The sequence below is a fragment of the Melospiza melodia genome, chromosome 2, assembly GCF_035770615.1.
Source record: "Melospiza melodia melodia isolate bMelMel2 chromosome 2, bMelMel2.pri, whole genome shotgun sequence".
NCBI lineage: Eukaryota > Metazoa > Chordata > Aves > Passeriformes > Passerellidae > Melospiza > Melospiza melodia.
Genome location: NC_086195.1, coordinates 118,473,367 through 118,488,771, shown reverse-complemented (window position 1 = coordinate 118,488,771; position 15,405 = coordinate 118,473,367). Strand labels below are relative to the sequence as shown.

The 15,405-nt window shown below is 40.7% G+C and overlaps 1 protein-coding gene across 4 annotated transcripts in view; it reads left to right on the top strand.

The window, feature by feature from the left end:
- Positions 1–15,405, top strand: part of LOC134414711 (cohesin subunit SA-2-like) — a 58,651-nt gene that overhangs the window by 32,870 nt on the left and 10,376 nt on the right. For 3 of the 4 annotated variants that reach the window (XR_010026822.1, XM_063149697.1, XM_063149696.1), the window contains exons 15-27: positions 492–594; positions 1,418–1,535; positions 3,244–3,347; positions 3,787–3,879; positions 3,965–4,054; positions 5,029–5,232; positions 6,795–6,871; positions 7,822–7,909; positions 8,933–9,010; positions 10,745–10,837; positions 11,497–11,665; positions 14,201–14,346; positions 15,240–15,341. Coding sequence is in view for 3 of the 4 variants with exons in the window: in XM_063149697.1 (XP_063005767.1) it covers positions 492–594; positions 1,418–1,535; positions 3,244–3,347; positions 3,787–3,879; positions 3,965–4,054; positions 5,029–5,232; positions 6,795–6,871; positions 7,822–7,909; positions 8,933–9,010; positions 10,745–10,837; positions 11,497–11,665; positions 14,201–14,346; positions 15,240–15,341 (1,465 nt within the window). In the remaining variant the exon portion in view is untranslated. The remainder of the gene's footprint in view (positions 1–491; positions 595–1,417; positions 1,536–3,243; positions 3,348–3,786; positions 3,880–3,964; positions 4,055–5,028; positions 5,233–6,794; positions 6,872–7,821; positions 7,910–8,932; positions 9,011–10,744; positions 10,838–11,496; positions 11,666–14,200; positions 14,347–15,239; positions 15,342–15,405) is intronic. The other variant, XM_063149698.1, reaches the window with a different exon arrangement.

Here is a 15,405-nt window from a genome sequence, read left to right as displayed (position 1 = left end):
AAGAGCAGAGTTTCCACTGTATTTGTGATGTTAATTGCCTCTTATAATTACAAGGTACTGTGCCTTCCGTAAGAAGCTGCAGTTCCAAGATGCACTATGATGTGAATAGTGGCTGTGTGGTAATATCTCTGCTGTGTTGTTAAGGTTTTAAATTTGGCCTAGAGCAAGCCTCTTTTCAAGCATGAGCAAATGCCTACATTGCTGTATGGTCAGTTTATGGAATCTGCATCCATCATCCAGACGGGTGACAGAGTGCTGGTGAAACTGTCAGAAATAGTCTCTGCATCCACAGGGATAGCATGTCTCTCTTTTCAATGGAAAACAATCTTTTTTCCTTTCATCTTATAAAAAAGTCTAATGAGATTTGGGGTCAATAAGTAGACACTTGAGAGAAAGAAGTCCTTGTGATCTTGTCAGAATTAGTGTTACATTGGTAAATGAGTGTAAGGAGAATGTGGCAGAGCTGGACTGACTTGCTTTTCTTTTGGCAGGCTGCTTAGTCATGGGGGAGATAAAGTTCAGCCCAAAGGAGGAAAGTTTGGGGCGAGCACTGACCAGTTGAAAAGATTAATACACTTTTTCCTGGAGAGTGAGGTGAGAACTGGCCGTGCAGTAAGCCTTTTAAATCCAGTGTTGCATGTTAAATCAATTATCTTCTTGCTTTTGAAGGCAATTTCTGTTGGTGAGCTCTGAAATGTGTGGAGTTAGAAATGTTTTTACTCTCTAGATTAAGTTTTTAGTGAAGCCATTTCTGTTCTGTTGTATTAAACCTAATTTACAAGTGTGCTGATGGAGAGAATCAGTGCTGAGGCAGTTTCTGGAAACAACCAGAAAGACTAATGCCACCAAATGAAGGTTTTTTGGTATATGTCCATGTTTTTCTGGAGGCAGATGTGGGTTGCTGTACCATGGCTCCATGCTGACCCAAGACTGTAGTTTTATGAGAGTTTTATCAGCTTAAGTGTTGATAAACAGTTCACTGTTTAGCTTTTGCAGGGGTGCAGATCTCTATCTGGCCAAAGTGTCTCAGGCACAGCAGTTTTGCATCTTTCTGCAAAGAATTCGATGGACGACTTGTTTCTAGTCCTGTGACTGCATTTTTGGCTGTTACAGTCAGCAATATAAAGCAATAGTTTCAGTAATTATTTAATTTAAATTTAAACTTGTATTAAAAGGGAAAATTGCAATTCTTTGCCTACTTTTCCTGATTTTTTATCCCACTTTCCTGCTTTGTATCAGGTTGAACACATGGTGTTTAAATGTTGATTGGCCTGGAAATAAATATGCTGGAGTACTTCATTTGAATATATATGTGAACGACAGAGCTTTGTCATTGGACAGAGGGAGAGGAACATATGAAGCTGTATTTCTTTTAGTGATGTGTTTGCTTCTACAAGCTTGTGTTTTTAATCCCTAGCTACACAAACATGTTGCATACCTGGTAGACAGCTTGTGGGACTGGGCAGGCAAATTCCTGAAGGACTGGGAGTGCATGACCACTCTTCTATTAAAAAATGATGAAGAAGATGGAGAAGGTGGGTAAGCAAAGAATTTAGTTTTGTCTGAATGAAGCTCCCCATGCTATTTTTTGAACCTTGCCTTAGCTAGTTTAGGATCATTTCATATTGCAGTACCATTTGCTCCCAGATTGTTGTCCCCAAGTGGCACAAAGCAGATGCAACAATGCACTGCTAGTGTAATATTTATATCAACATACTTGTTTTATTCAGTATTCTGTATTTATGTAATGCTAGTTTATAACCTGTCCAGTAAACACTTGTGTAATTAAGCCATGATGCTGTGAAGGTCCGCCCGAAATAAACGGGTGACAAATGATTTTTGGGTGCAAAAATAACCAACACAAGGCACAGGGGTTTTGCAGTAACAAATCAACAAGGTGCAATTTATTGATTATAACCACAGCTAAATATGCGTTTGGTTAAGGGATCCGGGGAAGAGAAAGGTAAGACAAGGAAAAAGGGAGGAAAGAAGGTCAGGGAATGGGGTATAGCTACCAAAACGTGATGTCTTCGGGGTCCCGCCGCCGAAACTCGCTGGTGCACGTCTTGGGGAGTACTCAAAGGACAGTCGGGCCGAACCCCAATATATATACAGTTCTTGGTTGGGGGAAGGTAACTGAAATTAGGTTTCCATGGAGGGGAGAAGTCCATTGTTTTCATGGCCGAATGCTCACATGTACGTTAAGTTTTCCCCCTCCCTGAGTTGGGAGGGAGTACAGTCCCAGTCTCTGGAAGGAGGTTGCCAGGGGGGTGCCATGGGGGTGTCAATAGGGTGCCAGAGGGGTTCTGGGTTCCTTGATGAGGGGATTCGCATCTCTGTTGGTCCGTCACGGTGGTTGAAGACAGGCAAGAGGGGTCTTCTCATGGAGCGGAGGGGAACCACCCCAGAGCTCAGTCCAGCCAGCTCAGGAGTTTGGAAGAAAGTCCAGTTCAATTGTCCAGAAAAGGGCAGCATGCCCCCTTCGAGTACAGCATGGCGTGTTCTGCAAACATCACTTGTGAACACACTAGATAAGCAGGAGACTTTCTTTCCCAACCGGCTCAGCAGTTTTAACTCTTCGGTAGTCTTTTCTCATGACAATTGTGAGGCAAAAAATGAAGGACTTTCGGATGGACTTCTACAGATGCTTATGTAGTGTTCGCTTTGTTTGTCCAAAACTGTAGAATCTAAAAGTATTAATAGATTGAAATGTGTTATTGTCAGGCTTTTACTCCTTCCTCAAAAGAAAATTAGTAATGTACTGAGTTCACTAACATCTAACACTAGAGGGGTTTTTTTTGTAGAATTATTTTAAAGTGAATTTAAGTAAATCTTTAAAGTCCCTTCCAACCCAAACCATTCTGTGAATAGTTGTTGTAGACCTGGAGTTGATTGTGTGATTAAAATCAATTTGTAGACCCAGTGAGTTAGAGCATTTTGGTACTCAAAGAAGATTCGTCCTAAATGAGACACTAGTCAGTAGGAGACCTCATTAAAACTGCCTGTGTTTTTGCAAGCCCAACTGCCCCAAAAAGTGAAGCCATTAAGGGATTAATGGTACTCACTAAATGTAGAAAATAACTTCCTTCAAATGAAGTCAAGCACTCTTTAGCTGTTTATTTAGCAACACTGCATTCTTTAGTGTCCTTCCACAGTTCCTCAGGTGAATGAGTAGGCTTTACATCAATTGTTGCTGCATCTTCACTTTTCTTTTGTGTGATGCTGAGACTGATTTACTTCCAGCTCTGAGTGATGCCCAGGAAAGTGCTCTCATCGAAATCATCCTTGCAACAGTCAGAGAAGCAGCTGAAGGTCATCCTCCAGTGGGCAGAGGTGCAGCCAAAAAAGTCAGTGCATCTTAGTCTTATTTATTGTCCTGTCATCACATTATCTTTGCCTTATGTACTTTGCCAGACAGCTTGTTCCTAGTCGGAGATGTATCTTAGGAAATAAAATAGCTTATTTTTCTGAAGTTTTGCAGTGTCTTTTCACCTCTAGATCTTGTTAGAAGTGGATGTTGAAGGAGATGAGCATTAGAGAAGAGCCACTTGAAGCATGTTACTGACAAATGATGAGCATTTTATCCATGACATATAGCTGTTCAGCAATTTGCATCTAATTTAAGATCAAACAAAAAAAAAAGCATCTGGTTTTGTTCATGGAAAAGTGTCTCTATCTTAGGTTGATATGCTTGAGACAATGCAATATAAGTTAAGCTTGGGTTATATGTAAGATTCCACTCAATCCCAGAGATTTTATAATTTTAACCAAGTTCTTTATCTGCAGATTTTGTCAGTAAAAGAGAAGAAAATCCAATTGGAAGATTGTACCAAAATTACTGAGCACTTTATTATGGTGCTTCCTCAGCTCTTGGCAAAGGTAAATAACAGCTGCTCTATGAATGCATGTTAAATATTTCATGAAAATTCCTGTAATGTACTCATATCCTGTTTTTTCTCTGCAGTATTCAACAGATGCACAAAAAGTGGCAAATCTTCTGCAGATTCCTCAGTATTATGATTTAGATGTTTACAGTACGGGACATCTAGAGAAGGTGAATAGGATTTGGGATAATCGGTTCACGTGGAATGCTCTATTTATGTGACAATGTGGGGAGCTTAACGGGATTTGGAACAAGTAGAAAATTGTTGAAATACAATTAAATGGTCTCATACCTTAAGAAAAGTGCTCTTATTCAGGCTTTACTTTTTGGTTTGGAGCTGCAAATAAAGGCCTTAGGCTTGGCAGTTCTGATACGCGGGGTTGGGCCTTGGTGGATAATGATTTGTGGTTTTGTGTGGTAGACCCAGCCCTGGGTGTTTTCATTCCTGGCTGGAGGGAGGGTGGATTATGCCATGTGTCTTAAGTTGGTGTCTCCCAGGAGTTTACTGCAGAATAGGTTTCATTCTCCATGAAGGCTGACTCCCAGCTGCTGGGGAATGACAGTGACTGAAAGATAAGAATGGAGATAATATATCTGCTGATGGGAAAGGGATGGTCAGAAACGGATAGATGAAATCCTCGAAATAGTTTAACATGTTCTTGAGCAGGGGTGTTTACAGGGAGGCAGTGTTAGGCAAACACTCTGAGGTTAATTTCAGCCTAAAACTTGAACTGGAAGAGAGCAAGTCAGCGGAATAGCACAAATTACCTCTTCCCACTAAGAGTGAAGAACCCTGTTGCTGACATGATCCAAAACTTTCTCCATTGCTGATGGAGACAACAGACAGACCTGTCCTTTGGAAAGGCATTTATTCCCTATGTAATGCTAGTCATGTGTTGCTATAGTAGAACTTAAAGCAGTTGCTTCATTCTTTAGGAAGATCTAGAGACATAATGATGAAAGAGAGCTATAAACACAGAAAAAAAAAGTTGTGGTGTTTAGTTCTACTCCTCTTCTGCTTAGAGTGGCATTTGTTTCATCTTGTTTATATGACCCATAGGGATATATGGGCCTAGTGAAATGATTTAAAGCATAAGAGGATTTTTGTACAATTTACGTATAAATGCCCCTTTTATCACCTGCAGCACTTGGATGCTTTGCTGAGAGAGATAAAAGACATTGTGGCCAAACACTCCGACATGTCTGTCCTGGAGGCTTCCTCCAGGACTTATTATATCCTCTGCCGGGAGGAAATTGCCATCTATAGCCAGGTGGATTGTGCTCGAACTCAAATGATAGATGAGTTGATGAAACAGCTTAACCAGCTACTAGATTGCTTCTGGCAAAAGGTGAGTGTGACTCTTTGAGGGGTAAGCAGACTGTTTTCCTCGGGAAAAAGAGGAAGACAAAGAAAATTAAGGAGGATATGGAACTATTCTTCGCCTGCCATTTCTGCTTGAAGGAGGCAGAACTCTAAAAGATGAGTTTGCAGCTCTGAAAAGAATGGTTCTTCACATTTTAATGAAGCAGATATATTTTGGCAGTATATTTTGGCAGGAATAGAGCTGGGAAAATAATAAACAAGGTAATCCATGCCACCAATGGGGCATTGTATGTCTTCTGGCAGGCTTTTATTGGATGCTGATGTTGTAAAATGTGTCAAGCCAAAAGGTCCCCTAACCTCAGAATTATTTTGTTGATCTGTGCCAGTGTGGGAGAATGTGTACTTGTGAGGAACAAAATTGCTACACCAGATATTCTGGGCCTAAGAAATTGCTTTGTAGTTACTCCAGTGCTGTGCCAAAGATACTATGTGCAAAAATCAGCTAGTGAGTGCTGCTGGTCTACAGGTGATGAGACTCTTCCCAAAAAGGTACAGTTCTGTAGTTCTCCATATTTGACTGTACATAGGATGCCCTTTGTGCTGTCACTTGGATGTAGGGAAAAAAACCAAGCAAACAGCAGTCAAACCAAGCAAAATGCAGATTGTATAGCTTTGAGGGTCTTGGAAATAATGCCTTCCCCCTTGGAAGAGGACTGCAGTCTCCCTCAAAGCTTTTCATTAGGTCTAAAAAGCAGAAACAGCTGGTGGGATATGAATAGCTTGCTGGCTGAGCAGAACAACAGAAGCCTGCAGCTGATCTGATCAACTGTGCCGTCATGAACAGGTGTCATGCCATGGTATGAGAGTTAACACTGGCAAGTTTTTATTGGACACAGGGATATTGCAAAATGTGTCAAGCCAAAAAATCCCCTAACCTCAGATTGGATTAATTTTATTGGTCTTAAATAGAGATCTATGTCAATGTGGGAGAATGTGTACTTATGAGAAACAAGATCAGTGCAAGACCAGGGATTCTTCGACTCCTCCGTAGTGTGATCTATATCTAAATAAAGAGATTTTTCTCCTGGAACTCCTCCCTTCTAATTCCTGGTTGTATATTTTGTCCCCCAGAATCACATAGTATACTTGTGGAAACTACAGCAATTGCATCTATGGGAAAGTATTTAATATATTTTTAGCTATCTTTGAATGTGATCTGGCAGCTGGAAGCAGGGAAGGTCAGCACCATGTGAGCACTTAGCTTTCTGGAGATCCTTAGCAACTGTGTGAGGGACCATGTTAGACTAATTGCTACTTTTTGCTCTGTGTTAGCAATACTGCAACCTCTAGGGGGGCTGCCATTGGTTTATCAATGACAGGGATTTTCCTTTGTACAAAATTCCTGTGCAGTTATATTGTTTTCTTTTGACTGTAGAGCAGGACATGAGTAGTGTGGTTAAAGGTAAAGGTTAAAGGAGGGCTGGAGGAGAGTGATCCAGGCTTGTGGGTTGGTTGGGAAGGGAACACAGTCTTTCTTTGGCCCACACTGGCTAATTCCTTTCTCTTTCCCAAACTTCCATGATTTAGGAAGGAGGATTTTGTATGGACGCAGGAGAAATTTCCCGGATGCATTCTACTTTGAGAAGAGTAGCAGCTTTTCATAAGTGAGATCTTTATTTGCACAATTCATTTTCCCATGTACTTAAAGTATCAACCTTACACATGCAAAGTGAGAATTGCTTGTTGGGTTTATCAGGTTTTTTCTCAAGAGAATGAAAGTGATCCCTATGAGAGGTGCTGCAAGGTTTAGTTTCTTTTTAATAGAACCATACTCTTGGATATGGAATTATTTTTGGACTCATTATTGAGCATCAGCCCTAATGTAGCTGAGAAGTGTATGCTACAGAATTGAGATGTTGGAGTGGACACAGAGATCCCCTCTGTGGTGCCTCTGTCCTAGTTAGATGTTTTTCCACAGCCTTACTAACAAGACTGGTGGTCACTCTGAAGGGGGTGTAGTGAATGCAGTTGTTCTTTGTAGCAGGTGTAATCTGCTTTTTATTTTTAGTTTATCTGATCTTCTTTTGTTAAAAGATGATTTCTCAAAACCTTGGCTCTCCAGAGATTGATAAATTGTCATGCAAGCTAGTACAGAGGTTAGGGGAATTGGGCCTTCTCAATGTGTCTATTACCTGTCCAGCCTGCTGAGGCTACTGTGGTTTTCCACAGAGAAGTCTAATGCTGAGTTGAGAATACTCAAGACTATTAGAAACAGTCTTTTAGAGTGGGCTGAGGACATTGTTCTTTAGACCTTTTTGGGTACTTGAAGACTATGCATAAAGTATAGCAAAAGATACAGAACTCAGGTTTCTTTTTCCTCTCCTCATGGCACTGCAGTTTTGTGGTAGGAGTGTAGACTGTAAAGCTATAGTCTAAAGACTGCAGTGTTAGATGATGAAAACCTAATTTTTCCCCCTCATAATTAATATTTAGTTGTTTAATGTTATTTCTGTACATCATATGAAGGCAAAAATAGGATAGGTTTAAACTGTTTGATCAGGTGAATCCTCATTTCTTGCTTAGTGTATCACTATTGTTTCTTATTTACCTGCAGTGCCCATGATCTCACCAAGTGGAATCTGTATGACAAGACTTTAAAGTTCCTGGTGTTTGAAACAGAACATGGCAGTTTGCCTGTTCTGGTGAGTAGTTAATATTTAACATTGAAAGAAGTTTTTCTTGATGAAAGCACAAAGAAATACAAAGTATTAAATAATCTTATATGTCAGTGTCCTATGAGACAGGAAGATACTGTGTCCATTTCTCAATCTGGGAAATTGGGGCTGTCTTTGGTTATTGGAATCTGTAAATTAATGCCTCTATATGAATTAATTTTGGAAAGTTTTCAGAACTGTGACATCTGGACATCTGACATCTGGATTGATCCTTTGTCACATTCAGTACTTCCGATAATTGCATAGTCTCAGTTTCAGTACATATGAAATCATTGGGACCGTGAGGAACCCCCTTTAGATTGCATGTAACCAGAAATTGGAATACTTTGGATCTGTTGCTTTCACGTTGACTCTTGTTGTGGTGGTTCATAATTACCAGCTGTCTCAACTGCAGCCTTTTGGTTATCTGGTTGCCTCACCTCAAACACTGTGTGAAGATGGAGTTGTGTGTTCTAGGATTGCAAGGTGAAATATTTCAGCAGTTATGAATGAAACCAGCCCCTCTTTGCAGGAGAGAACTTGGGAGGCTTTTTGGCAAGGGGTGAAGTTTAGATGAGTAGAGAGAGCCTGCAGCCAGTGGGTAGAAGTGGACTCCTTTAGATGGAGCATTGGAGGACCAAGGTTTAGCTTCTGCTCTGAACTGGCCTCTGGAGGAGTCTGTCTTTAATCAAAGGCTTTAAAGAACTCCCAAGGAGCTAAGCTCAAGTGAGCCTCTGGGAATACACTTTTGGATATGTGGGTTGCTTTCCCTTGAACTCATGGAGATGTCTGAGAAGTTCTGCAAAATCAGCACCTTAGTAATGAAGTTTCTCAGGGGGCAATGCTTGCTTATATGTAAACCTTTTAAATTTATTTTAAGGATCTAAATACAACTGGGAAATGTTCATGTGAGCAGCATGCTGAATGTCAGGCTTGAATGCTTTGTTTAGTCTTAAGCTTTTTGCTGCTGAGCCTTTAATGTAAATAAAGGACATGTGTTTTTATTTGCAGATTATCCTACCAGCTCTCCAGTGCACTTATTTCTCTCTCCTGTGGCAACTAGCTGCAGTTTCGGAAAATTCTCCCAAGGTTGGTTGCTGCTGTAATTTTGAAGCTAGTTTCACCTCATAGAAGTTTACCCTTATAGAAGTTAAAGCTAATTTACCTGTTCTGAGATTTCTTGAAAAAGCAAGCTTATAAGAAGATAGTTTGTCTGTTTTCTTGAGGAAACCAAATCGAATTGAGGCATTTTCTCTCTATATTATCCTCTTTTTTTTTTTTTTTTTTTAACCTGTATGTGCTTTTTCAGTCTGCAGGAACAATGGTTCACTGCTATTTTTACTGCAAAACATGTGCATCAAATTCCTAGGGCTTGATGGAGATAAGGAACTTGTCTCACTGCCAAAGAGTTTGTTGTTTTCTTGTTTTAAGCAACAAAGAATATTAAGTGAAAACTCCAGGACATTCTGTAACTTTGTTTCTTTTTTTAATTTTCTTGATTTACCAACCTGTGTATTTCTGTCAGAAAGGTTGAGGAAGGTGGTAATTTTCTCATTGGTTGACTATTTATTTACATGATTTTTAAAAGTATCAAGCTTTAGCAGATGTTTCAGAAGAAAGTCTAGTTTGAGACACCAGAAAGGAAAACTCTTTTATGTTTTGTTTCATATGTGAGGGTGTACCCTGTGGGGCTCCTCCTCACGATGATTTCTGACTCCAGTGGGTGCTGCTTTGTCATTGTGTCCCCTTCCCTGGCGCTCGTGTGCACCAGGACAGGCGCTGACATGGACATTGGCGTGAGGAATGCCGGCTGGGGCGTTACCCGTTTGGCCACTGATTCACTGTCTATTCCCGTCCCGTTCCATTCCTGCCTGGATCCCCACATCTCTCACTGCTCCAGTGTGTTCTGCCTTTCACTCCAGACACAGTTAGCTCAGCTTGGTAATGGGGCAGCACATTTTTTAATTTGGCCTTCATATGGGAGCAGATTTTGATTGGAAGCAGATGTGACGGCGCACTCTGCAGGGCCAAATCTGGATGTTGGCAGATAGAGAAGTTCCAAGAGCAAAAAAAAAAAAATAATTCCTGGACAGCAGCTCTGTTATTTCCCCTTGCTCCTCCCCTAGCAGTTTTAAGAGAATGTATTGCCCCTTACCTGGTTCTCCTCAGCATGTCCTGGGATGAATCCCTTTTCTTATAAATGTAGAGCTCCGTAACATGAAATCTGCCTCTCTTGAAGGGCATTCCTTTTACACTTATGGCTCAGAGCTCAGTGCAGTACAGCTGAGACCTGGTTAGAAAGTCTACTGTACGGCTGCGAGCAAACCAAATAGTCTCCCATACTGGATTCATCTTAACAAAGTGTGGTGTCTTAAGTTTCTGAGTGCCAAAGTTAAATCCTATTCTCGTTGTAGTCATTAGGGGAAGAAGGGAGAAAACCAACTCCAGAAGGCAGTGCCCATTGAACATTAGGTGGAATGGACCAGAGGTTTTTATGACTCTGCTTCCATTGTTATCACTGCTTTATACAGATAAGATGAAGTGAATAACAGAATACATGCTGCCCTCCCTACAGATGGAGAAACAAAGAGTTTGTGACTTGCTGAATTCCACTGGCCTCAGCAACTGTGACAGATGCAGTTGTTCATAGCTAGTAAGCTGTTCTGTGAAATGCCAGCTTCTTTCATCATGTCATCAGCTGTGCTATCTTAAATGAATAATATGAGTGGAAGAAAGATGCAACTGTTGTTTGTTCTGTAATTCTCTGTTGAATCGTAGTCTCTAACATATTGGTCCTTTTGTTTTTCCTAAATGTGTTTTTAGGAGACTCTTTTTCCACTAAGAAGGCAGCTGAGACATTTCAGTCAGATTTGCACATGCTTCCTCCACCATAAGGAAAAAGATGTAAGAGAAAAGGTTTGTGGTTTTTTGTCACTTAATGAGCATTTGTGCTCAGATCTCCTTTTAAATGCCTGCCTTTTTTTCATACTGGTTTTTCATTCTATTAAATTTTTGCTGTGTTTTTGTCTCTTAGCAAAGAAATAACACATAAAAACCCCAGTCGTCAACTATTTCTTTTAAATAAAAGCTAAAGTTAAGTTAGTTGAAATGCTACAAGTTAGTGCTGTCTGCATGAGCCCATCTGCAGAATCAAGGCCTCAATCTGAATGAAAATCATTGTGTTTTCTAATTAGACCAGTGTACTGGTTGCTATCATTGCTTCATTCATGTTTTGCTATGAATATTACTTAAAGAAATGCAGAAATTGTCCAGCGGTTCATGTGTTAAAAGAGGGGTATTTCAACATAATACAGCTCTTCTTCTTGCCCATGCAACTTTGAAGATCTTTAGGTGGTATTTGTGCATGATACTTGTGTACACTGCATCCTAACATACAAGTTTTTTAAGGATTTAGCTGGGGCATTTCATCGCAGCTGAGGCAAACAGAAATCTTTAGTTTGCAAGGAAGAAGTGGGATGGAAACTTGATTGTGTTTGATGGAAATGCAGAGTGGAATTGGCACAAAAAGTAACATGGTCTCTAAATCCTTCTTTGGCTTTATTTGCTTGGTACAGGCCTTCATGATACTCTGTGACTGGTTGCTGATTTTGAGTCACCTGGATTCAAATAATAATGAAGAAGCAGTTGGACTTCTAGGTTATCTTCCTAACACAGAACTTCAGGAAAAACTGTTTTCATTTATCCAGGAACACGTTTTCATGGATGGAGAAGAGGAAAAAAAAGGTTAGACATCTTCATCAGTGGAGAAACAATCTACTATTTTTGCTATCATTTGTCATCTGCAGTGAATGTATCAGGGAAAAAGGCTGGCCTTTCTTTTGTTGTTATTTTGTGAGTTGCTTTGTTTTTTTTTTCTAGCTGGTCACCTTTACAAACAAAAACACCCTGTAATTCTTTGATCTGTGCAGACTGTGGGTTAACCAATTCACCTGTATGATGAAAAGGGCTGAAGTAAAGTGGGGTTGGGTGAGTAAAAGTGTTTGGTATACTGACTTCCATGGTCCAAATGTTAGAGGAAGGCCTTGCAGTGTTGTAGTGTGTCAGTGCATGGACCCTTCTAGGCCATCAGAGTAAAGAACCAGTAGATTTTGATTTTGGGACTGTGGGGCTGATTTCACAGAATTATAGACTGAAGGGACGTGGATGATCATATACTTCCAAACACCTCTGCCATGGACAGAGACACCTTCCTCTAGAGGAAGTTGCTCAAATCCCCATCCAGCCTGGCCTTCAACATGGAATGGAGCATCCGCAGCTTCTCTGGGCAGCCTGTTTCAGTGTCTCACCATCACCACAGTCAAGTCCTTATGCCCAAGAAATAAATCTGCCCTCTGTCTGTTTAAAGCCATTCCCCATTGTATCACTACATGCTGTTGAAAGAAGTCCTTTTCCACCTCTCTTGTTGGCCCTGTTTAGGTACTCGAAAGTGCTACAGGGTCTCACCAGAACCTCCCCTTCTCCAGGTGGAAGAACCCTAATTCTCTCAACCTGTTTTCATAGGCAAGGTGCTCCAGCCCTCTGAGCATCTTCATGGCCCTCCTCTGGACTCAGTCTGGCAGGTCCACATCCTTCTTGTGTTGGGGGCCCCAGAGCTGGGCACAGCACTCCAGCTGGGGTCTCAGCAGAGCAGAGAAGGGGCAGAATCACCTCCTCACCCTGCTGGTCTCACTGGTTTGGATGCACCCCAGGACAGAGTTGGCTTTTTGGGCAGTGAGCGCACACTGCTGGGCCTTGCCGAGCTTCTCATCAGCCAGCACCCCCAAGTCCTTTTCCTCAGGGCTGCTTTCAGTCCAGTGGGAAATAGTGTTTGTTGCTCTACTGCCTTTTTTCAAACACATTTGGATGCTGTATTGAGGTTGTAATTATGAAGGCTGATTTTCTTTTGAGAGTGTTTTGAAAATAGATTGTTCAATGTGGTTCTGAGGACAAGTTCAAGTGCCATGCTTTGAGAAAACAAGTGTTGTTCTAGATTTCTCTAACTCCTCTCCAGCTGTTCAGATGGAGTTCTCTGTTCAGTTTGGGCACCACACAGTTTAGGTCATGGTGTATATACAAGAACCACTGATGGGCAACATTGCATGGCCAAAATTGCAAAAGGGAAATAGTAAGAGAATCTGAATTAGTAAAGATACAGTAGAAAAGATTGCACAAGTAGGTTGTAGTTGTGGGAATTATTGAAGCAGGTTATGTTTCAGGATGTTTATGTTATGTTTCTGAAAGTGATAAAATTGATCCTGCTTTGGGATAGATGGCCTGAGATCTTTTTCAAACCTTTATTCTCAGTTTTTCAGTTCTTCCCGCAAAGGATCCCTTTTACCCTATTGCAGATTCCTTCCCGAACAAGTGATTTTGTGATGCAAGGTGTGCTTGTCTGTGTGCACAGCTGGCAGCTTTCATTCCAGTTTAAACTCTAACTTTCAGATACTTCTGATCAGTCATTTGCCTTATGTTTGTTTCCAGGCCCACAGTCATTCTAGAAGCAGAAAGAGTCCACACCAAAATTATAGGTCAGAGACTGAAGTCTTTTGGTATTTGATAGCTCACATGTGCAGCAGGAGAGTGTGTCTTGGCTATCCTACTGCAACAAACTCTCCCCAAGCACCTTTTTAGCACTGTTGGAAACTCTTAAGAGTATCTTTTTCCCATGAAAAGTAAAAGAGATACTTAAGAATATCTGTTTCCCACGAGTTATCCAGCTAGTAACTAACTCATGTTCCAGACACTTGTTCTTAATGCTATTAAGTGACTTTTCTTCCTTTTACTCTTGTTGATAAGCACGTGGAGAATTTTATTGGAACTTGGAGAATTTAATTGGAACTCTTGCTGACTGTGTGTGACAATTTTGTAGGGTTTCCAGTGAGTTATGTGCTCTTTTCTACCATCTGTTTTATTCTGTGAAAAAAATGTGTTTGCAATTTTTCAGGTCCCTTCCATTTGGTATGTTTGTGCCTTTTATTCTAGTTGCTGGTTCAGCTCTGTAACTGTGAGCAGTGTTGTACTTGGAGATTCTGACTAGTAGAAATGCCAAAGTCCTATGAAGATCAGAGTAGGAGACTGTGGAAGAAGACTGTTTTCAGTGTTACCAACTGGAGCTTTGAAATGGGAATAAAGCTGTGTTTTCTGATGTACACAGGAATGAGCAGTGGCACCTGTTACTGAACAGCTGAGTCTGTGCTATTTAGGTGAAAGTTGGTCATTTAAACTGAGATATCTTGAATAAAGTAATAGAACAAAGCTTCAATGCTTTTGTTTTCCTAGATCTGACAGAAGAGGGAAAGGATGAAGCTTGCAAACTTGATGACTTGCACAAAAAGCGGAGTCTTCTGGCAGCATATTGCAAGTTAATAGTGTATAACGTGGTAGAGATGACTGCAGCTGCTGAGATCTATAAGTATTATGTGAAGGTAATGTTTTAGATAAGGTTATTTTTCCTACCAGTGCATTTTAGTTTTTGAAAGTGTCTCCAGTGTTTGCAAAAGAGGGTGTTAAATAAGTGTTATTTATTATTATTATTATTATTAAATAAGTGTTATAAGGCTCAGAGTCCTGGGATAATCACAAAAGAATCAAGCAGGAGTGGGGCAGAGCTCCTCTCTTGGTTCCACAAAGGTACCTCACTGCAGACAAAGCAACTGAAAATTGAGGAGAGGATGTGTCTGTCTGGACATCTGCTCCTCAGCTTCTCCGGAGAGGCCACTGCAGAGCAGCAGTTTATGGCTGGAGAGTGATTCATGTATTTAGGTTCTCACCCTGAAGTGTTCAGCTTAATTCATACAGCTCACACAGTGCATATGGAGGTGCCTAGATTTCACGAGTCCCAGGGTTTAGATGACCAGGGTTTAGCCACTCTGAAGGGGGTTTCGGGAGGACCAAGATCATTGGAGTGGGCAGTTTCCTTGAGTCAACTGACAGAACTTTGGAAATACCTGAATATGAATCTTGTTCTTTGCTTCATTGGCAAGCAGTAGTAAAGTGTAGAAAACTCCATATTTGGTGAGGCTTTGCTTTTTTTAAAGAATTACAATTAATTGTGAATTAAGAATTGACAAGCAATTAGTTGTTAATACTTAACAATTTCAGTGTAATTTTGATCCTCACATTACTCTTCAAGGAGCATACCATTGCTTTGCATATGAAATATTATAAAAGACCCAGTTTTCATCTTTTAACTTGCATGTTCTGAAATTGGGAGTGTTTTAGGAACTTCTTGTGTCACTTGAACAGTCACGTGGTTTGTGTTCTCCCAGTGCTAAAGAAGGGGAATGCTAACTCTCAATTGTTTTGTTGCTGTTAATAGACCTACAGTGATTTTGGAGACATAATTAAAGAAACGTTAAGCAAGACGAGGTACAATGACAAAATTCAGAGTGCCAAGACACTGATTCTCTGTCTGCAGCAGGTAAGGTTAAGATTAAAGCAAGAGGCTAGGGGCTCTTATGATACCTGTATTCACAGTGAAGATT